Raw genomic sequence first — 21,339 nt, forward strand, 5'->3', positions numbered from 1 at the left:
GAGTATCAAGCGGAGTTGCGTCGAAGAGCAGCCCCCGGGGCCGTAGATCGGACTTGCGTTTCGGCCATTCACGGCACACGACTGCTTATCCGAATGCCGGCTCTTGCGTGCGCGTCTGGATTTTTACTACGTTCCTTTTCTCTTTTGACCTTGGATTTCTTTCATTCCAGCATTCATACCCCCCCTTGGCCTTCGAGACCATTCGCTTATCGCGAGATTGAATTTCCCCTTATCGGACGCCCCATTCCGCCGAAGTCGAATCTTGGGAAGGGCTGTTCTGCTACCAACTCGCGATCTATGCGACCACTCTAAGAATTGGATATGAGTCTTTTTCAGAAGGGACTCAGTGCCCAGGTCTCAGCCTTCGTGACCCGACGCCGACCGACGACCCCCTCTGTCAGCCGATCACCGCTCCGTCGAGTCCGACATCCTCGTCGCAACCAATCCTCCGAAGCCTCAAAGCCCGAACCACAGTCGCAGAAGAAAGCGGTGGAAGATGGGCCATCTGGGGAAGCAACTGCATCTTCTCCGGCCCCCGCGCCCCAGCCAACCCCGGCGGGTGTGGCCGCGGGCGCCGCCACAACAGTTGTACAGCGCCGCGGGTTCGGCGACCTTGTAAAAGCAACTCCCTTGGGCACATTCGGCCGATGGTACGCTCGGGCGCAGCAGGCTCGGCCATATACCACACAGCTCTGCAGCTCTGTCATAATTTATCTGTTCGGGGACCTGAGCGCGCAAATGTTCTTCCCGCCAGAGATCCCAGTGCCGGCTGAAGAGGGCCAACAACTGGAACCGGGACAGCCACAGGAGTATATGGAAGGTTCATATGATCCATGGCGGACTCTTCGACATCTGTGCGTGGGTGCTACCTCCAGCATCCCGTCGTATAAATGGTACGTGGGCATCGTGTGAAACACGTTATCGAGCACATGGGGCCTAATATGAAATCCCAGGTTCATGTTCCTCCATAATAACTTCAACTTCTCATCCAAAGCCCTCTCGGTGTTGACCAAGGTCGTTGTGCAGCAGATCTGCTTCACCCCGGTCTTCAACACCTACTTCTTCGGCCTCCACTCGCTCCTCGGAGGTGCTACTTTAGAGGAGACTGTCGAGCGGGTCAAGAGGGCTCTTCCGGTGAGTATCCAGAATAGTATCAAGCTCTGGCCTGCAGTTACAGCCTTTAGCTTCATGTACGTGCCGCCCGAATTTCGGAATGTCTTCTCTGGCGTCATTGCTGTTGGCTGGCAAACGTACTTGAGCTGGCTAAACCAGACGGCTGCTCGCCAAGTTAGAGAGGCCGAAGCCGCGGCCGCGGCGCAATTGGGAGGGGCGTCTGTGTCTGGGGCTTTGATTCCTGCGAGCGCTGCGTGAAAGGCTCGCAAGGATTGACAGACATTGTAGATAGAGTGTGTCTGAAGATGGCGCTGTTCAGTTGGTCTTTTCTTCTCTTTTCTTTGGGGGCGGTGCATTTATTGGATAGATACCATTTAGATTTAGAACTTAGCATTTGTCGGCTTGATCGAGATTTTGATTTCCCATCACCCTCCGCATAATGATGCCACTGGGATGGTTGACAGACCTGCTGGTATGACACTACAAGTAACACCACAATATATAGCTGAGTAGAAACCCCTTTCGTCTGCAATCAAAGACCGACGATTTCTCACCCCAGCCACCAAACTTCATGTAATATGCAAAAGCCTCCAACACCCATATGAAGCCTTGTCCCGAATTTTAAATTCCTCGATCCGTATTGGCCCGCGGGCCCCCGATGTCATCTCCATGTAACGACGCGCCACCCATCTGGCCCAACCCCACTAACAAACCTCGAGGGTATGATCCTCGGAGAAGTGCTGCGGGCATGTCCTGCAAACTGCGAAGAAAGTCCCTCGACTCCGATAGCAGCGAATACGGCTCCGATTTCACACCCGATGAGCAGGCCCAGCTGAACGAGCTGCTCGCCAAAGCGGACGCGGAGAACGCGCGCGCCGCCGCCCCAGTCTCAACTCCCGCTACTCCCGTCGCATTCGAAGACCTCGAATTGCTGCAGCCCGTGACGCTATCGGCTCTTGTCGCGGATATTGAGGATGGCATCGATGGTCCCCCGAGCCTCAGGCTGCCTAAGGTGCTGGGCAGGGACAGTCCGAAGTCCCCGTGGAGACAGGCTCAGCGGCCGACGGTGGAGAGGGTTACAGGGAGGAGGTGGGCAGGTCAGGGGGCAGGCTACCGTGCCGACTCGATTGGTACGTATATTCTCCAAGTCTCCTTGACACGGGGGGTCTTTGGTTCTATGGGCTTGAGCTAACATGGTGTAATCCGAAGCGTTTAGTGGAGCACCCCAGTTCCAGTGAAGGTCGAGAACCCGAGAGAGAACGCGCCCGGTCGCTCGAGCTGGAGTGGACGCAGGTAGAGCAAGCCCTGCCTACTCAAGACACGCGGACTCCGATCGAGCGCTTTCGGAGACCTCCTAACAAGGCCTTTTCGGTGACGGACCTAGTTTCGCCTGCGTGGTGCGAGCTGCAGTACTGGTACACACTTACGAAGCATGGAAGGAAGAGGAGGACGCCCGCCATGAAAAAGGGCAGTGTGGTGCATAAAGCTTTGGAAGATGAGATCTATACTACTGTCCCTGTAAAGATCAAGACAAAGGAAGATGCCTGGGCGCTCAGGATATGGAATGTGATCCAAGGACTGCGGATGCTCCGAGACTATGGAGTAACTCGAGAACTCGAGGTTTGGGGCATGGTCGACGGAGAGCTGGTCAATGGCGTCATTGATCAACTGTCCTACGAATGCCCTGACTCGGACCTCGAGGCCTCCGCCGCGGGCTATTACGAGGAAGCGACCGCGTCACGGGCGGCCATGCCAGAGTATCAGATGTCGCTATCGGACTACTTGCTCTCCTCGTCGCAGGGCGGACGGAGACTGTCAGATCTCTCTCGAACAGAAGCACCTGCGGAGAATGCCCCTACCGCTGCTGACCCCGGCCTGCCGCGAGCTGTTTATGATCTACCGCGAATATACATGACCGACGTCAAAACTAAAGCGAGTGGCTCGGTGCCTACCGTCAAAAGTACTGGCTTTCGCCCTACGCTTTTACAGTTGCACCTCTACTACCATATACTCAATCGGATGGTCACGAGTGATGATGTTACCATAGGATACCTTGCGGCACGATATGAGCTTGACCTCGAGAAGCCATTTACCGACGCCTTCATTTCTGAAGTTGGAGGACTAAATGACGAATTCTTTGATACGATCTCATCTTTTCCTTCGCAGTCCTCAGAGACCGACATTGGCGATGCCCCTACCCCAGATGATGCGCAAAGAATTTCCCAAGACGATCCGTTCCCACCCAGCTCCCACGATGATAGCCGTGACTCGACCAGCCTTCTTATGACTTATGGAACGCTCTCACGCCTGTGGGGCTTCATGAAAGAGCAGATCCGCTTCACTTTCATTCCACAAATGTCAGAGACGCACCGCGTTGCACCTTCGATTCCAGCAGAAGAACAGCCCGCATTGCTGGAAGACTATCCGACTCTTCTGTCCCCGGTGCTCACAGCACGCTTTGTCTCCTCGGCTCTTACCGAAGAACCTCAGCCACGACTTCTCAAAAGCAGGTCCTTCCTGTTTGACCCGAATAACATGAGCTCCTACATCGCCGACCAGATGGAATGGTGGCGTGGTCAGCGTGATCCCCGAGGTGTTGATATCATGGAAGCATGGAAATGTCGAATCTGCGACTTTCGTGACGAGTGCTCCTGGAGAGAAGAACGCGAGATGGAGTTCGCAAGAAGGAACCATAACCGCTAACCGACTACGCTTACTACCTTACCCGCATCCGCAAAACACCAAGTTTGAGGACGAAAGGCCACCAAAAGCACGCTGTATTGACATCGACTCACTCTTGTCCTGCAGGATCCCATGAACACACAAATATGCTAAGATACATACTCGTAAATCAGGGGCACGAAGATCTAGACACAAATCACATAGAACCTAATAAAATCACCTTATAAAGGATAACTGCGCACTTCATCTTCCTTATCCACCTCCAACCCATTAGCAATCTGCTCCGCATGCTTCTGATCCAAATACTCCAACAAGACCTCCTCATACTTCTCCTTCCCCTTGTACCTAGAAACATCCTCCCCCCAACTCCGAACCGCGGAAGCCAACCGCCCAGGAACATACGGCTCCTTCACAATCTCCGTAATCGGCTCAAAATACGTCCGAATAGTAAACACCACCGCACCAGACTTCGGCAACCGCCTCAGCGACTGCCGCTCCGAGCGAAAGAAATGGTGCTCGATAGCCCTATTCTTCTCCGCCGTATTCCACGACACGGTCTCCGCGTCCTCAGGCCCGATACTATACGACCACGCCAGATCCTCGTCCACCTGGATGAAGTAGTTATTGCGCAGAACAGGCTCCTCCGGCCGCAGCCGGCGAAAGAAGTTCAGCATGCCCTTTTCCAGCTTTTCGCGGAACTGAGGCACGTCGCCGGACGTGTGGATTTCTGAGAGGGGCATCCCGAATTTGTCGCTCAGGCGCCAGAACCCGGCGAGGAGGATCGCGCCGGCGAGCAGGTAGTACTGGCCGTCGGGGCGCTCGAACATTAGGGCCAGGTCGTCTTGGACAAGCCGGGCGCAGGTTGCCATGGGGTCTTCGGGGAGAGGGCGGGCGGTGATGTCGAACGTTTCGTTGGTGGCTTTGTTGGTTATTCCGGTGGGCGTCTTTGCGAAGAGGGTTGGGTAGCGCTCTGGGAGGTAGTCGCAGCTGGTTTTCGGGGAGGATGAGTCTGCCGGGCTGTTGTGGAGGAGGGGGAGGAGTGCTTACAGCTCTTCGAGAAGCTCGATGGCGCCGTCCATTGCTTCCGGTGCTGTGCCGTAGCACTTTTCACCACGCTCTGCTATGCGCCTTTTCTTGTCGGCATGGTACTTCAGGTAGTGATTGTCGAGCTCTGGGTTGAGTTAGATTATGTAGATATATGAGGGTGCGACGTTCGATGATTGCGCATCTTACCGATCCATTCATCCCATTTCATACTTCGTAGTCCCAAGGTAATGAAATACTTTCTATGTCGAGGACCTTAGCAATATGCCTTGGAAAGGAACACGACACCGGGGCTTACTGGCCATAGCGAAAAGGCCGATAAGGGATCGGCTTCGTGGTATGGACATCCCAGTCCTTGTAGGGTGTTGCGGTAGGCCTCTTGAAGTCGGACGGTGGCCATTCTGTAAAGACTCAGTTTAATGCAAGAGACTGGATGTGGAGCGAACGTACCTCCGGGGTTTCTTGTTACTTTCCGCCGTGGGCTTCCAGACATTGGCTTTTCAAGATCAGGCGACGAAGGCCTGTGCCTTGTATTGGGGGAGTTCATCCATTTGCGTGAAATTGTTACTGCACATAACGCGACAATGTTGAGGAAAAGAAACGTCGCGATGATGTCCTTGGACGGAAGGATGGATAAGACTGCCCCTCGCAGGGATTCGGTATCTATTGCCATAGGTGTCAAGAGAATATGCTTTCATAGAAGTTTGGAATGATGTTCAATTGATCTGTCCCATTGGACTGTGTATGGAAGGGCCGAGATCAGTATATAGCTTAGTAGATAAGGAGAGGATTCAATACACAAGCGACCAGTGCGAGTGAGTTCTGACTGTTAGACCGTACCATATGAAACCACGCAATGTTTAACGTCTAGCGTCTCCCTTGGATTGCCATTCCCGTTAGGTAGATGCGAAGTGTCTTTATCGCTGCATGCGGATGTACTGTATTCCTCAGGCTCACGAGCAGTTGCGGAGGGTAAACGAGGGGCCACATTTGCTCGCATCTGAATATGGCCTTTGGATCCGAGGGCGCATGGGAGCAGGCCTATCACTGGACAGAGAGATAGACGCCGCCTTGGGTGACTTGATATCTACCGTGAGGGGGGCTTATCATCCATTCGCTGTGGTAGCCCGTAACACTTAAGAGCGCGTAGGGATTTCTTCACCCGATTGGGATTAGATCGCCTGGTCCACTCGCCGACCCCAGATTTTACGATCGGCGAGAGGGGTCTTCGAGGTTTATGAATAAGTACGTCATAGTTTCATTATTTTCTGACGTATCTCTAAATGGTATGGAGTGGTAGATCGATCACCTTCACGGCATTTCAGGATTCGGCCTTGATGTCATCAGGCCGGCGTTGCAAGAGGCAGTACTCGCCCCATTTCCGTTGGAACTGTTCAGGAATAAATGGTAAATCAGGGACCCAGATCAATCGTCCGAGCAAGCCGGTCTGGGCTGTGTCCAAAAATTTTGCACAAGACAGAGTCTTCCATTGGGCATTGTCCAGGACATAGTGTGGTTCCAGCTCCGTCGCTTCGTGCCTGGGGAAATAGGAATCGACGAGGAACGAGCATTGAGATATCTCGGTCTATGGACATTAAGTTAGTTCAAATAGTCCAGAGGCTGGTAATCATCAAACTTACATATTTGCTTGGATCCTCAATGTTGAGGTCGTTCATACCCGACGGAATCTTTGATGTCCCTTCCAGACGGCCGAGGTAGCTTGGCGAATCAGGGAATTCGCCTGGAAGTAGACCACGGAATTCGCTTCGAATGAACTTGGCATGCATGTTTTGCGGGAGGAAGTATGACGATGGGAAGCGATACCACTCCTTGCCAAGGCAAACAGATGCTTCAGCCTCTTCTAGGCCCACTCCCTGCAGAGGCTCGAAAACCTTCAACGGCGCAATGTAGGCTGTTACCATCCCCAGTGTGCGGAGCATGCCGGCATTGACGGCCATAAGGACAACAGACACAGAGGCCATAAGCTTGATCTTTGCAGGAATGCGGCCTATGACGTCCTTTGGGTTGCTGGACCCAAGATAAGTGAGAATTAAATGGAACGAAAAAGCCGCAGAAAGAGCAAGGAATGGGTATGCCGGGTACATGAATCGCTCCTCCTTGTGTGGCTGCATAGTGAAAATACCAAACCACATATAGAATGGCGCGACAAATGTGAGCGAGCGAAAGAACTTCTGGACCGATCCAGTTTGGGAGCTGAAGATCACCTGGATCAGGAGGAGCGGAGCAGAGAGCAACGCCAGCACAAACCAGATGTTGAAGTTCAGCAGTAGGTTGCGAACATAGAATGTCCATGGCTCAGTGCCAAAGATATCAGGCCCTCTTCCTTGACCGCCAAGTACGTTGTATGCAACGATATTCCAAGGGACAAAGACAATCTTTCGAAAGAATGCGTAGTCGATTGTTACCTCGAGAGACTGTGATGCGAGTTAGTATGTAGAGCGGCCCTGTAGGCTGGTTGTCGGGATATTTACAATTATCGAGAGACACCTGAAAGCACCATCTATGACAGCCAAGACAAAAGGCGCAAGGGACCCTGATAAGATCGCAATGATACCTTCCTCGGCTATCAAAGGAAGGATCAACGCTCCCGCAAATGGCCAGCCAACAATTGCACCAAGAGCAAACCACATGATGCCCTGTGCAATTTTGGGGCCACCTCTCAGATCCAAGAAAGCTGCCAGCCCGAGCATGGAAGTGTACATTGTGAATGTCGATGGCAGAAAGGCCGTGGACGCATGGAACATGCCAGGACTAAAAAGGACGACCGTAAGGAACAGGAGACCAATTCGAGGGTTGATGGATCGGCAGATGGACGAATATAATCGGGTTTGGCAAGCAGTACAAACAAATGCTAGGAACATCCGTATAAAGTAGAACTCCGCTGTTTTCGTGTGAACCACTAGCGCGCCTATCTTGCCCACTGCTGCATGAAGCGATACGTAGAGCCAACTTCGGATCGAGTATGTCGGCGAATATTCCCATGTCTGGAGCCCATAGCCATGGTCGAGGTAGTGTGTCGGTTCCCAGAAATTGAACACTTCATCGCAATCTTGTATCGGCGCATAAAAAGCTGCAAGGCCATTCGTCAGGAGACATAGGTACAGCACGACGTTTAGCGGGAGGTAAAAGGGTGGTGGTGGGCCCCTAGTCTGATGTCAGCGTCGTCTTCTTCTACCATTGATGGATCCTGAGTCAGAAAATATTTGATCTTACCGCGCTTTAGTCCGAGGTGTGTGGGCTGAGTGCCCCGCGTCTTTTGCCATGGTGTCGTATGTGTCCAGGTGCATTCTGTCCCGATAACAGATAAGGAAGCTTATACGGCGACCCAAACGGCAACTAGTGCGGTTTCCGCAAAAAAAAAAAAGTTGAGGCGCATCGAGTCTGTTTTTCTTCCTCGACCAATCTTCACTCACCCTTTGACGAAAAGACGGGACTTTGTGCGTCATAATTCCTCATCTCCTTTATCCAGAGATGAATGACTCAAAGGATCCCCCAGGCGAGTTGCTGGACTCCACAAATCCATCCCCCAAACTCGAGGCATCCCGCATCGACACCCCGGGAAATGGGACCAATTCTTACAATAACTCTCTGAGTGCACCCACCACATTGCCAGATGGGTCTTGCAAACAGGCACTGCCCGCTGCAGATCCTCTAGCACCAGTTCAACCAGCGTCAGCTGATTCGCATCCTGTGATTCCTGGGCTTGGTCTTGTGAACAGCAGCAACAACCAGCCCACTAGCGAACCATCAGCCGAGCATGCAGCCCAGCAAACACCCTCGAAGACCCTCGAACATGATGCGGTACGCCAAGAAACAGCCCATACCACTGCCACCGAAGAACAACAGCCGCAGGCTCAGGCGGAGGATGTTGGCCGTGATGCGATGGAGGTTGACGAGGTGGCAGGGCACGGCAATGAGCCTTCATCTGCACAAGGTGCCATGAACCAAGATGGTGGTGACAATCCGGAGTGGGAAGTTGACTCTTCCCCATATGAATCGTCTTCGGACAGTTCCACGTCCTCCGATTCTGATGATAGCGACGAGAGCGACGACGATAGCTTCCATAGGCTGACCCGTGAAGAACAAGCTCGCCTACTCATGCAGGTTGAAGTATCCGACGACGAAGGAGAAGAAGGAGCATCGGGTGGTCAAGTCCGTTCTGCGAACGAGATGGCCGAGGAAGCACTACCCATCCCTGATGTTACAGTCACTCCCGAGATGGAGATCGCTTACCTGGGCAAAGTTCAGAATGTGGTTGATAACTTTGTTCTCATCGCAGCTAATACTTCTGGAGAGTACCAGGTCCTTCAGCAAGGCTCGTTGCTTTGCTTCGAAGATCGCAAGGTGGCAGGCGTTGTCGCAGATTTAATCGGACAAGTCGAGCATCCATTTTACACTGTCACCTTTCCGACCCCCGATGATGCCAGACAGAGCGGCTTGTCTGTAGGTACGCCGGTTTACTACGTCGTGGCTCATTCTACATTCGTGTTCACCCAGCCCCTCAAGGGTATGAAGGGTAGCGACGCATCGAACCTTCATGACGAAGAGGTTGCTGAGGATGACGTTGAATTCTCGGATGACGAGGCTGAAGCGGAATACAAGCGGAAGTTGAAGCAGAAGCGAAATGAAAAGAAAGCAGGTCGATCCAAGAAGGGTCCTCCTGGACCTTCCAATTTGGGGCGCAGTGTATATGGCACCGATGGATCTGGAGATGGCTACAACCGTCTTTCCCGCCCAAAGAACTACCATGAGATGATGGAAAAGTCTGAAGCACCAGTCGAAGGAAGCGAGCGTGGACCTAGTACCCGAGGAGGCTATGGCCGTGGCCGTGGTTCTGATCGGGGTCGAGGCGGACATGGAAGAGATAGCCGGGGCGACTCACGCCGAGAGAGCCACCAATCTCATCAGCAGCCTGATGCCTTTCAAGAGTTGCAGCCACCTGCGTTCCAACCCCATGTGGCTTATGGCCAACCAGCCTACCCGCAGCAGCAGCCTGGTCTCGTGATGCCTCCATTCCCGCAATGGCCTCAGCAGCAACCAGCTCAGTACCCTGCTGCTCCAGCCCAAGCACCCCAACCATTCCCCTTCCAGTTTCCCTTCCAGCAAATGCTCGGTCAACAGAACTTCCCATCCATTCCGCTTGGCGCACATGTCAACCCTATGTTTCTGGCGATGCAACAATTCCAGCAACATCAGCAGCAACAGCAGCAGTTCCAACAAGCTCAGCAATGGAGCGCTGCACAGGCTCAGAACCAAGCCAAACCTGAGCAGGATCAGCAACCAAACCTGAATAAGAGCAACTGAGAGCCATACTCGCACTAATTTGCCGGTGTGCTTGAAATCTCTTGCCTTAATACCTTACGAGAAGCATTTACAAGGCGTCGTGGAATGGTAAAATAGTTAGGAATGCAAAAGTGATTTACTGGGTGTCGCCTCAGGCGGAGATAGGCTCTAACAATGTTTGTAATAGGAGTACATATTGTAGTATTGAAACCTGCCTGAAGTATCTTATTGAAGACAAAGTAAGAATAAGAAGAATTATGCGTCGATCAAACTGGTTTCGAGCATGGAGTGATCGATCCTCTTGAGCGCGATCGAAAACAAAGAATGGGTATCGATCAAGTATTCATAGCTTGGCCTTGCTTGAAGCTTCTTGCTAAGTTCCAGAAGTTGTCCATCTTGGTGCGAGATAGTGTCTCTTTAGCATCGGCCTCTGTCTCGCAGATCCTGTCACCTAGCCATTTTCTGAATACTCGTGCCTTAGCCTGGCCCTGCCAAATCATGTCGCACGAATTTTGAGAGAAGTCCCGCGGCTCGCCCTTTTCATCTTCCGTCTTCAGCCAGATTGGTTGACTTTCGTTAGGCTTATCCGAGGGGGACGGACCGGGATTATCGGTCCAATCAATTCGATTAAGCATGAGCTTCCGGTAGTTGTTGACTGAGTGTTTGCCACCTTCGACGATGACTAGATTCATTTTGGGATTCAAGACACAGATTCCAGTAAGCTTGTTCTGTTCAGCATTCTTGTTTATTTTGAATCGATTCCGGCCGTTTGCAAGGCTGTCAATTCGGTAGACCGACACATAGATACCCATCGCGGCATCCTTTTCTTGCTGCGACGCAAGTTTTTCCCGGCGTTGTTCCTTCGTCAACTTGCGTGCTGCGTTCTCAGCCTCGTGCTTCAAGCGGCGTTCCTCAATCTCTTGTGTCACACGTGCCTCGACGGCCGTAGGATCCTTCACTGCTTGCTCTCCCAAAACCCTCATGAGATTTGATTTTTTGACCTTGGGAGGTGGCGCCGGTACCAGACCCAGCCGAATCTTTGCCTGTTCTTCTTTCAAATCGGCCATACGTCGCTGACGGCGGACCTTTGCTTGTTCCTTCTTCGTAAGATACATAGGCTTCTGAATAAGCTTAAGTGAGTCCTGTGGGGGCGCAAGCTGGATGGGATGTTGAATGTAGTGAGTAACAAGGGAGTCGGGCGTGCCAATCTTCAGATTCGCGGGGTTATCGGTAGCATCGTAGCTGTCACCATTGACCAAGCATTCGTCCCACCACTCGATAGCTGGCGGCTCGGGAACTAGGAATCCCTTATCCACATCGGGGTCCTCATCAATACCCGCCTGTCGTGCGCGCTCCGCAATGCGCCTCTTCATGGCTTCCAACTGCTCCTGTCGTCGTATGGCCGAGCCTTGCTGGATGTATTTGCCCTGTGGATTGAAGACGAGCGGACGCGACGCTCGGGGTTTGGCCTTCGGACCTAGACTCGGGTCATAGTATGGGTTGTTCTTGATCTCCTCAATGGATGGTCCAGATAGATCAAGTTGCTTGCCGCGGCGAGCCTGGCTTCCTGTCTTATTATCCTGGCGGCTTTGGCTGAAATCTGGTGTAGGTTCGGAAAGAGCTGGATGAAGGCCAGTGTACAGGCCACCATGTGCCTGGCTATCGTCGTCGAAGTTTCTTTGGTAGGAAGGCGCGGGTGTAGGGGGTTCTTGATACGATGGAGGGTTGGACCTCTTCGCAGCAGCAGCAGCTATTTTGGCCTTCATCTGCTCCAACTTGGACATCCCAGAACTGACGGGCGGCGGAGCAGGTGGTGTAGGGCTCGACTCCATCGGAGAGGCAGGCGGTGTCCCGCTACCCAGTCGCTCTTGGAGACGTGCGCGCACCGCTTCAGCCTTCGCTTTTGCCTCTGCTATCTTTTTGTTGATGTCTACCGTGGGATTGGCAGGTGCTGGGGATCCATGGTTTGATCGAGCTCTCTTTTGCGACATGCTCTCATCCCCCTCAGGGTGAGATCGCTTGAGCGCGTTGTTCGCGTGGTCCGCCATGGTCTTGGGAAGGGGACTGGTGTGGAGGTCCAGACACCTCTCAGAGACCACAGAGAAGAAAGATGTCTGGGATGCGCCGACGGTTGAATCTAATTGGAATACCTACACCATTCACCGCCTTCCCGAACAATCAGAGCTGCGTCTGGGATGGTGCGTTAAGTTAGGAAAGTGCTGACTGTCTATTGTTTATATATCCACTGCAAGGTCATTACTTCATGATAAAACTCATACGCATGAAAACAAGCATTTTTGGTGAATCTCTTTAGAATGTACAGACAATCTTGTTTGTTGAATACTTGTGATATTGGCCTCAGGATCTGGCAATCTAACAAATTGGCCCGCCCGCGCTATCTGACCGCCGTAGACGCAGGCATCCAAATCGGGATGGGCGGTGGCAGAAAAAAAAAAGTTACTGTCTTTTCTCTTCCGCATCGAAAGCTTTTATAGACTTCTTTCCCGAGACTCTCGACTTCGCACCGCCAGCGTTTTCTGTTGCTCAAGGAGCTACAGGACACAATGGTGTCATTCTCTCGACCAGTCGCCTCGAATATAGCCGAGGTCGGCTTTACTGTCTATTCGAATGAGGAGATCAAGAAGCTCTCGGTGAAACGAATTCATAATACCCCAACTCTTGATTCTTTCAATAATCCGGTTCCTGGTGGTCTCTATGACCCCGCTATGGGCGCATGGGGCGACCATGTGTGAGTATAGACTATTTCCGATATACGGTTATTTCATGCCTCTAACTGAATGGGCTCCTTAGGTGTACTACCTGTCGCCAGAACTCTTGGTCATGTACTGGCCATGCCGGTCATATCGAGTTACCAGTCCCTCTATACAATGTGACTTTCTTTGATCACATCTATAGGCTCCTTCGAGCTCAGTGCGTGTACGTTGTCAACCTGATGCCCCACAAATTTGCACAATTCTCACTTTTTCAAGGTACTGCCACCGTCTACAAATGTCTCGCTCGCAGGTCAACATGTACTCATGCAAACTACGCCTCTTGCAATACGGTCTTACAGACGAGGTAGCGGTTGTGGATGCTATGGGGTCAGCCAAGGGCGCGAAGCCGAAAGCCGGCAAAGCCACTGCTGATGATTCGGACGACGACGAAGAAGACGATGATGAGACTGTCATGGACAAGAGAACAGCATACGTCGAAAAGGCTATCCGGGAAGCCCAGAAGAGCGGACGATTGGATGGGCTGATGACTGGCGCAAAGAACCCCATTGCTGCAGAGCACAGGCGCCACTTGGTCAAGAATTTCTTCAAAGACATTAACGGCAATCGGAAATGTGCCAACTGCAATGGGTGAGTTGTAGCAAATGCGAATTGCACTTGCGCAATGGCTAATCCTTTCATAACAGTATTACGCCATCGTACCGAAAAGACCGATACAACAAGATTTTCCGCAAGGCTCTTCCGGAAAAGTCTAAGTTGGCCATGATGGCTGCTGGCTTCCAGGCACCCAATCCCCTTGTGCTCCTTAGCTCGCAGAAGAAATCTGCCAGACTGAATGGCGCTCAAGCGAATGGAATCTCAGATTCTGTGAGCGTTACGTCCGAACACGGCGCCGAGGAGGAAATTCAGCGTGCAGCAGCAGCCAGCTCGCAAGAGCAATCCGCTAGTTTCTTGAGTTCGTCCGAGGTCCATGCGGCCATTCATCTTTTGTTCCAAAAAGACGGCGGTATTCTCCAGCTCGTCTATAACGCCCAGCCTGTGCCAAAGGGGACTAAAGTAATCACCGCCGACATGTTCTTTATCAAGAACCTATTGGTACCGCCCAACAAATTTCGACCAGCAGCCCAGCAAGGTCCCGGAGAAATTATGGAAGCCCAACAGAATAGCATTTTCAACCAGATACTCAAGCAGTGCGATCAAATCAACCAGATCAGCAAGGAAATCCACAATGAAGACGAGAAGATCGGATTCCGCGCACGAAACTACGGAGATTTTTTGCAGACAGTCATCGCTCTCCAGGACAGTGTCAATGGGTTAATCGATAAGGAGCGTACCTCGGTTACCGGGAGTGCTGTGGCTTCTCTACCCAACGGTATTAAGCAGATCCTGGAAAAGAAAGAAGGTCTGTTCCGGAAGCACATCATGGGAAAACGTGTGGATAGTTGTGCTCGTTCTGTTATTTCACCCGACCCGAACCTTGAGACCAATGAGATTGGTGTACCGCTCGTGTTTGCAAAGAAGCTTACATTCCCAGAGGGAGTTACCCAGAATAACTTTTTTGAGATGAAAGAGGCCGTTATTAACGGTCCAGACAAGTATCCTGGCGCTTCTGCTATCGAGAATGAGAATGGCCAAGTCATCAACCTGAAATTTAAGAGCTTGGACGAACGTACCGCGCTTGCGAATCAGTTGCTTACGCCTTCTAACTGGCGGCTGAAGGGTACTCGGAATAAGAAAGTGTACCGCCATCTTACCACTGGTGACTACGTCTTGATGAATCGTCAGCCGACTTTGCATAAGCCATCGATCATGGGTCACAAAGCACGAGTGCTGCCAAATGAACGCACAATTCGCATGCATTACGCCAACTGCAACACCTACAATGCCGACTTCGATGGTGACGAGATGAATTTGCACTTCCCACAAAACGAACTCGCTCAGGCCGAAGCACGCATGCTGGCCGATGCCGACCACCAGTATTTGGTTGCAACCTCAGGAAAGCCTCTGAGAGGTTTGATTCAAGATCATATTTCCATGGGAACCTGGCTTACGTGCCGGGACAGTTTCTTCGACGAAGAAGACTATCACCAGCTTCTCTACAGCTGCTTAAGGCCCGAGAATAACCATATTGTTGGTGATCGTATCCAGCTTGTGGCTCCTGCTTTCATTAAGCCCAAATACATGTGGACCGGCAAGCAACTGATCACAACGATTCTGCTCAACATCAAGCCTCCTTCGCGTGCAGGTCTCACCCTCAAAAGCAAGAGTTCGGTACCCTCTGTGCGCTGGACGAATGGGGGCGATGAAAAGAACGAGGAGGGAGACGTTCTTTTCAAGGACGGTGAATTCTTGTGTGGTATCTTGGATAAAAAGCAACTTGGTCCTTCTGCTGGTGGTCTTATTGATGCCGTACATGAGATTTATGGCCACACGATTGCTGGAAAACTCATCAGTATTCTTGGTCGCCTTCTCACCCGGTTCTTGAACATGCGCGCGTTCACTTGTGGTATTGATGACCTTCGGCTAACCAAGGAGGGTGATCGCATCCGTAAGGAGAAGCTGAGCACTGCGGCCGACATGGGCCGCGAAGTTGCCCTGAAGTACGTCACTCTCGACCAAGCCGACGTGGCCGATAAGGATGCCGAGTTGAAGCGTCGACTGGAAGATGTGCTTCGTGATGATGAGAAGCAGAGTGGACTTGATAGTGTCTCGAACGCTCGAAACGCTCAGCTCTCTTCTGATATCACAAATAGCTGTCTTCCTGCCGGTCTTGCCAAGCCCTTCCCTTGGAACCAAATGCAGTCTATGACCATTTCAGGAGCCAAGGGATCTAATGTCAACGCTAATTTAATTTCCTGCAACCTTGGACAACAAGTTCTGGAGGGTCGTCGTGTGCCCGTTATGATCAGTGGTAAAACCCTACCATCTTTCCGGGCCTACGAAACCCACCCTGGAGCATACGGATACGTTTCATCACGTTTCTTGACGGGTCTCAATCCAAAGGAGTACTATTTCCACGCAATGTCTGGTCGTGAGGGTCTTATCGATACGGCCGTTAAGACCAGTCGCAGTGGATATCTTCAACGTTGTCTGATCAAGGGTATGGAAGGCTTGCGGGCTGAGTACGACTCGTCTGTGCGGGAATCTTCAGATGGAAGCTTAATCCAGTGGATCTACGGTGACGATGGATTGGATATCACCAAGCAAGCTCATCTGAATGATTTTGACTTCTTGGCGGAGAACTACGAGTCCATCCTTGAGCAAGTTCAGTCTACCCATTATAACGGTCTAGTCCGGGAGGATGCTTTGGAACAACAAAACAAGATTGTGAAGAAGCTCCGCAAGAACGCACGTGTGGATGCTGATCCTGTTCTATCTCAATTCCCACCTGGAGGTAACCTGGGTAGTACTTCTGAGGCATTTGGCTTAGCACTCAAGAAGTACGTTGAGGAGAATCCTCGGAAGCTCATCAAGGAGAAGAAGGAGGAGGATGGACTTACGAAGAAGGTCACAAAAACAGCATTCAACGCCATGATGAACATGAAATACATGAAATCAGTTGTTGATCCCGGTGAGGCCATTGGTGTTATGGCTGGCCAGTCTGTGGGTGAGCCCTCTACTCAGATGACTTTGAATACTTTCCATTTGGCTGGCCACTCTGCAAAGAACGTTACGCTTGGTATTCCCCGACTTCGAGAAATCGTCATGACTGGAAGTGTGTCGATTATGACTCCGACAATGACTCTTTTGCTGAACGATGGTATCTCCAAGGAAGATTCAGAGAAATTCGCCAAGGGAATCAGCAAGCTAACAGTGGCTGAGCTGGTTGATAACGTCCGCGTGAAAGAGAGCATTGGCGCTGGAATTGGCCATGCAAGGGCCAAGATATACGACATCGAAATTAACTTTTTCCCCGCCGAAGAGTATATGAAGGAATATGCTATCGAAACCAGGGATGTTCAAAATGCTCTGCAGCGCAAGCTTATTCCTCGCTTGGTGAAGCTCACGAAGGCTGAGTTGAAGAAGCGGAAGGAAGACAAGACTGGAAATAAGGTTTCGACTTCACAGCCTGAAATCGGGGCAAGTGTTGGCAGGATCACCGAGGGCCCAAGTGGTCCCGACCGTGAAGCCCAGCAGGCTGACGATGACAACGAGGACGATGAGGATGATGCCAAGCGATCCCGTGGAGCCCAGAACAAGAGCAACCAGGTTTCGTACGAAGGCCCAGATGATGACGAACGAGACTTCATTCGGAATCAAGACAATGAAGACGAGGAGGAAGAGGAGGAGGAAGAAGGCACCAAGCCTACTCGTGACGTTGATATGGACGATGACTCTGACTCTGACGACGAAGATGATAGCCAAGAGCGTGAGGACGATGTCAAGGGCAAATTTGAGGAGATCACCAAGTTTAAATTTGACCCTAAGAACGGGAGCTTGGCAAAGATCCAGCTCCAATATGACATCGAAACACCTAAGCTCCTGCTTCTTCCTCTGGTCGAGTCTGCCCTTCATTCTGCTGTGATCCAGTCCATCCCCGGCCTCGGAAACTGTGTCTACGTGGAGGCCGATGAGGCGAAGGGAGAGCCGGCTAGCATTATGACCGATGGCGTCAACCTGCTGGCTATGCGCGATCAACAAGATGTCATCAACCCCCATTCAATCTACACCAACTCGATCCACGACTTCTTGAGATTCTATGGTATTGAAGCTGCGAGAGCCGCGCTTGTGCGCGAAATGGATGCCGTTTTCAAGGGTCACAGTATTTCCGTGGACAGCCGACACCTCGGCTTATTAGGTACGACAACCTATTTTCCCCTAACCCCTTTTTTTCTTGCCGTTGCTAACCACATTTTTCATAGCTGACACGATGTGCGTCTCCGGCACATACCGTGCGTTCTCGAGAAATGGTTTAATTAAGGATTCTACCTCGGCGTTTGCTCGAATGTCCTTTGAAACTACGGTAGGCTGCCTCAAGGATGCTGTCTTGGAACGAGACGTCGAAAACTTGAAGAGCCCAAGTAGTAGAATCACTGTTGGGCGTCCTGGTACCGTCGGAACTGGCGCCTTTGATGTTCTCGCTCCTGTTGCATGAGCTACGTCGGAGATTTCCCTTTACGTCTCCCAACCGATCCTCCATGAATGTATATTTCCCAAATACTTTGTATTTTCTGCTGCCTTCTTGCGACCTTTGACATTGTTTCTTACGTTGTTCTTCTGCCATGTCTCTCTTGCAGTGCTTCCCGTCATTTTCATGTGTCGATGATATGGAGTTGAGTGGGACAAAAAAGCGTGCTTCTCGCATTTAAAATACTTGAAACAAATCAGATCATTCATAGAAACAGCCAGGACATTTTTTTTCTTGAGCTTGCCTTTAAATCACTACTAGTCCAATTCTTAGGGTATTTCTGGACATAATGTTTTTTATTCAACCTAAATCCCAGATATGTGTACTCTTAATGCGAAGCCAGTCATCGATGGTTTGTTTGAACCAAGGCCAATAAAGCAAAAGTGGTAGATCCACCTTTGACTATTCGCTACTAGAGAAAACCCCTGTCGCTTGGCATGAAGAGATTGTAGATTGCTGTATTGTGAGAAGGGATACAAGCCGGATATCAAAGTTGCAAATTTGAATAACGCCTTCAATGCTATGTTCACTCATGTTGGCCCTCAAACTCCCTTGAAATGTTGTAGACCAGCTGAAGAAAAGATTAATATGTATATAAGAAGAGGCGGCATATTGAAGCCTGCATAGGCACACGATGAAGAGCCCCAGAATGGGTTATTAGGCATCAAGCATCATCATGTCTTCATCAATGCCATCGTCATATTCGTCCTCGACCACTTCGACAGCCGACGTCACAACGCCATCCATTTTATTGCCATTGGCAAATTCTTGCTGCATCACGCGAGCCTCTTCCGCCTTGCGTTTGGCTTCATGACGCTCAATGTCTGCCAAGCCCCAGGTCGAGATCCCCTCCTGGTCCTTGGCTTTGAAAGGCTGTGCCATGGTGCGCAAGAAATTCTTGGCAGTGGAGACGGCCATATCAGTGCTGAGGTTGGTTTCGCTGTCGAGCATGGCCTGGTTGATCCATTTTGGTAACTGGTTCCGCTTGCGTTCAAAGCGACGGTCGGCTAACACCATGACTCCGTAGTCGTCTTTGCCACGGAGCACGCGACCGAGACATTGCGCGGCATGGCGCATCGCGTCGAATGATAGGAAGTCATTTTCTCGGATGCGGTAGTTCTCTCGCAAGAACTCTAGACGTGCTTTCAAGATACGTGATTCTGTATACTGGAATGGCACACCGATGCACAGCACAGCACGACCATAGTGATGGTCGAAATCGATACCCTCGGATACCTTGCCTCGGGCGACACACATCAAGAGTGCACCTCGTCCATTGCAGCAAGCTGTGCGGTATGTCTCCAGAGCGAGAGAGGACTCTTGGGCATCAGGCGTTTCGACTAGGATCAATTTGTAGTTCCAAATTTGATCCAAGATGCCCATACCCTGCCACATACTGATGATAGATTCCATGTACAGATACGAGGGGAAGAAAACGACGACACCATCGGGGGTGATACGAGAAAACTCTGTAACCAGAGAGCCATAATTTCGCACAACACCAGGATCATTACGGATGCCGAAAGAAGATGACACCTGTGCTTGGTCGGAACCTCGAGTAACAATCATGGGCAGGAAAGAACGTCGAGCCAGGGTCATGCTGTATGATTCTTGTAAGACGGTCGTGAAGCCGAGCATCTTGGGATACATTTCCAAGGGGGAAAGAGTTCCGGATGTAATAATAACCGAGCTGAAACGGTCGAAGACTGGCTTGATCGCAATGGCCGCATCTAAGCAAGTGAAGTGAAGGATCGGATTCGGTACTGTGGCCGCTTCCGACTCGAACGGCTCAAGGATTAGAACGAAACCTTTATCATAGGTTGCAACCAGGGTTGCGAATGTCGCGACTTCTTGGAGCGGTTGATAGTCTTCAATGTTAACAAGCTCCAGTGTTCGAACCAATGAAGTTAGTCGTTCTGCGCAGAATCTCAAGGGCTTGCGCTCGATGTACGTGAGGTCTTTTAAGTGCGTCAAGAACGACGGAGGCGTCTCTGAGATAGTATGGGTCACCTTCATACGTGTCTTCAGATACTCGATGAATCTCTTCAAAAAAGACACAAAATGCTCGGCTCGACGGATGTTTCCAGGGACTGCTTCTTTCAGCAGATCATCGGGCAGCACAGGATTCGAGATGAATTGCTCCTCCTCTCGGGCCTGCTCAGCCTGCTGCAATCCTTCCACGAGTTTTGAGTATTCATTCTGCAGTTTTTCCGCATCTGTGCTTTTCATTTCCTCGATCTTGCGTTCCAAATTGCTTGCACCTCTCGTAGCCTTGCGGAGAGAGTCCTCACTCAAATCGATACTAAGCGATTCGATACAAACGTTATCAATGTTGTGTGCTTCGTCAAAGACCACGATACAGTCTTTCGAGAGTTCTCGGGATACTCGTTCGGCGATCTTCGGATCAAGAAGATAGTGGTAGGAGTATATGATCACATTGCACCATGGCATCTGGGTAACCCATTAGTACGATTCTCGAATAGAGGATCCTAGGAGCATTTCTACCATGCGACGTGCTGAGAAATATGGACATTGCTTGTGATCTTCGCCGTATCTCATGAGGCCATCGAGGGTGAACACACCAGGTGGGACGAGATTATGCGGCTCTAGGAGATCAAGATTCTGGATATGGTAAGCTTCATTTTCGTAGATTTTCATAGGGATCACAGACATCATGATAGACACAAAGGTCCACGTCTTCGCCTCGCTCTTTCTTCTCTTTGACGAACCCGGCCGTTAAGCTCCGACACCTCGCATCAACTACAGTACCACTCTTCTCTCGCCTGACCGACGGGTGGAGGCACAGGTTCTTTCGGCTGGTAAGACCAAGCGCACGGAATTCCTCTTCATGTCCCAGTTCTTTCGCACGGTGTTTCATGAGCGCTTGAAGCTCGGCCAGTGCCTTCTCGATCTCGGACATAGTACGTGAGCAGTATATAAGCTTTCTGTGCTCGGGGTAGTGTTGCTGATAGGCGACAATCAAGGATAGAAGCGAAACGGTCTTTCCTGTTCCTGAGGGCATCTCCAGCACGCAATGACCCCCGGCATCGAGGGTCTTCTTGAGGTCGCACATGTAGGCATATTGTTCCGGATAGATGCGAGGATAAGGAAACAGCACCGGAAGGTCACTAGACAGAGAAGACGATTAGCTGACGTATTCAAGCTATTGGGATCGGGTCGGTTACTCAATGAAGAACTTCATTGTAGCTTTGTTCGCCGATGGCGAAGCCAGAGGTGAACAGAAATGACACTCAAGCCTAGAACTTTTCCCTTTCAGAATAGCAGACGTAGTGTCACGTGACAGTTCCCGATTGGGTCGCCGCAGTCGATTAGATA

At 51.1% G+C, this 21,339-nt stretch overlaps 8 protein-coding genes across 8 annotated transcripts; 4 read left to right on the plus strand and 4 right to left on the minus strand.

The window, feature by feature from the left end:
• Positions 1-321: 321 nt before the first annotated feature.
• On the plus strand, positions 322-1,371 carry N7468_002426 (Mpv17/PMP22 family protein; the record flags this gene model as incomplete). The annotated part of the gene is made up of 2 exons (XM_058471723.1): positions 322-893; positions 954-1,371. 2 exons carry the CDS (start codon positions 322-324, stop codon positions 1,369-1,371), a joined length of 990 nt encoding a protein of 329 aa, XP_058334864.1.
• Positions 1,372-1,861: 490 nt separating this feature from the next.
• N7468_002427 (exonuclease V) lies at positions 1,862-3,816 on the plus strand (the record flags this gene model as incomplete). Its single annotated transcript, XM_058471724.1, has 2 exons — positions 1,862-2,243; positions 2,330-3,816. The coding sequence occupies 2 exons, from the start codon at positions 1,862-1,864 to the stop codon at positions 3,814-3,816; spliced, it is 1,869 nt and encodes a 622-aa protein (XP_058334865.1).
• A 200-nt stretch (positions 3,817-4,016) lies between these two features.
• N7468_002428 (heme-dependent oxidative N-demethylase family protein) lies at positions 4,017-5,512 on the minus strand (the record flags this gene model as incomplete). The annotated part of the gene is made up of 5 exons (XM_058471725.1): positions 4,017-4,782; positions 4,843-4,966; positions 5,029-5,081; positions 5,138-5,240; positions 5,290-5,512. The coding sequence occupies 5 exons, from the start codon at positions 5,510-5,512 to the stop codon at positions 4,017-4,019; spliced, it is 1,269 nt and encodes a 422-aa protein (XP_058334866.1).
• Positions 5,513-6,160: 648 nt separating this feature from the next.
• N7468_002429 (dolichyl-P-Man:Man(6)GlcNAc(2)-PP-dolichol alpha-1,2-mannosyltransferase) lies at positions 6,161-8,147 on the minus strand (the record flags this gene model as incomplete). The annotated part of the gene is made up of 4 exons (XM_058471726.1): positions 6,161-6,424; positions 6,480-7,274; positions 7,332-8,004; positions 8,074-8,147. 4 exons carry the CDS (start codon positions 8,145-8,147, stop codon positions 6,161-6,163), a joined length of 1,806 nt encoding a protein of 601 aa, XP_058334867.1.
• Positions 8,148-8,331: 184 nt separating this feature from the next.
• N7468_002430 (RNA-binding snoRNP assembly protein NAF1) lies at positions 8,332-10,164 on the plus strand (the record flags this gene model as incomplete). The annotated part of the gene is made up of 1 exon (XM_058471727.1): positions 8,332-10,164. The coding sequence occupies one exon, from the start codon at positions 8,332-8,334 to the stop codon at positions 10,162-10,164; it is 1,833 nt and encodes a 610-aa protein (XP_058334868.1).
• Positions 10,165-10,478: 314 nt separating this feature from the next.
• On the minus strand, positions 10,479-12,191 carry N7468_002431 (U4/U6-U5 snRNP complex subunit PRP3; the record flags this gene model as incomplete). Its single annotated transcript, XM_058471728.1, has 1 exon — positions 10,479-12,191. One exon carries the CDS (start codon positions 12,189-12,191, stop codon positions 10,479-10,481), a length of 1,713 nt encoding a protein of 570 aa, XP_058334869.1.
• A 516-nt stretch (positions 12,192-12,707) lies between these two features.
• On the plus strand, positions 12,708-17,970 carry N7468_002432 (DNA-directed RNA polymerase I core subunit RPA190; the record flags this gene model as incomplete). The annotated part of the gene is made up of 5 exons (XM_058471729.1): positions 12,708-12,892; positions 12,955-13,080; positions 13,134-13,505; positions 13,562-17,673; positions 17,738-17,970. 5 exons carry the CDS (start codon positions 12,708-12,710, stop codon positions 17,968-17,970), a joined length of 5,028 nt encoding a protein of 1,675 aa, XP_058334870.1.
• Positions 17,971-18,660: 690 nt separating this feature from the next.
• Positions 18,661-21,205, minus strand: N7468_002433 (TFIIH/NER complex ATP-dependent 5'-3' DNA helicase subunit RAD3; the record flags this gene model as incomplete). Its single annotated transcript, XM_058471730.1, has 4 exons — positions 18,661-20,454; positions 20,509-20,625; positions 20,675-21,131; positions 21,189-21,205. 4 exons carry the CDS (start codon positions 21,203-21,205, stop codon positions 18,661-18,663), a joined length of 2,385 nt encoding a protein of 794 aa, XP_058334871.1.
• Between the last annotated feature and the right edge of the window lie 134 nt (positions 21,206-21,339).

Source organism: Penicillium chermesinum, assembly GCF_028974085.1.
Source record: "Penicillium chermesinum strain IBT 19713 chromosome Unknown utg000002l:1.0-5270490.0:1.0-5274688.0, whole genome shotgun sequence".
In the NCBI taxonomy this organism is placed as follows: domain Eukaryota; kingdom Fungi; phylum Ascomycota; class Eurotiomycetes; order Eurotiales; family Aspergillaceae; genus Penicillium; species Penicillium chermesinum.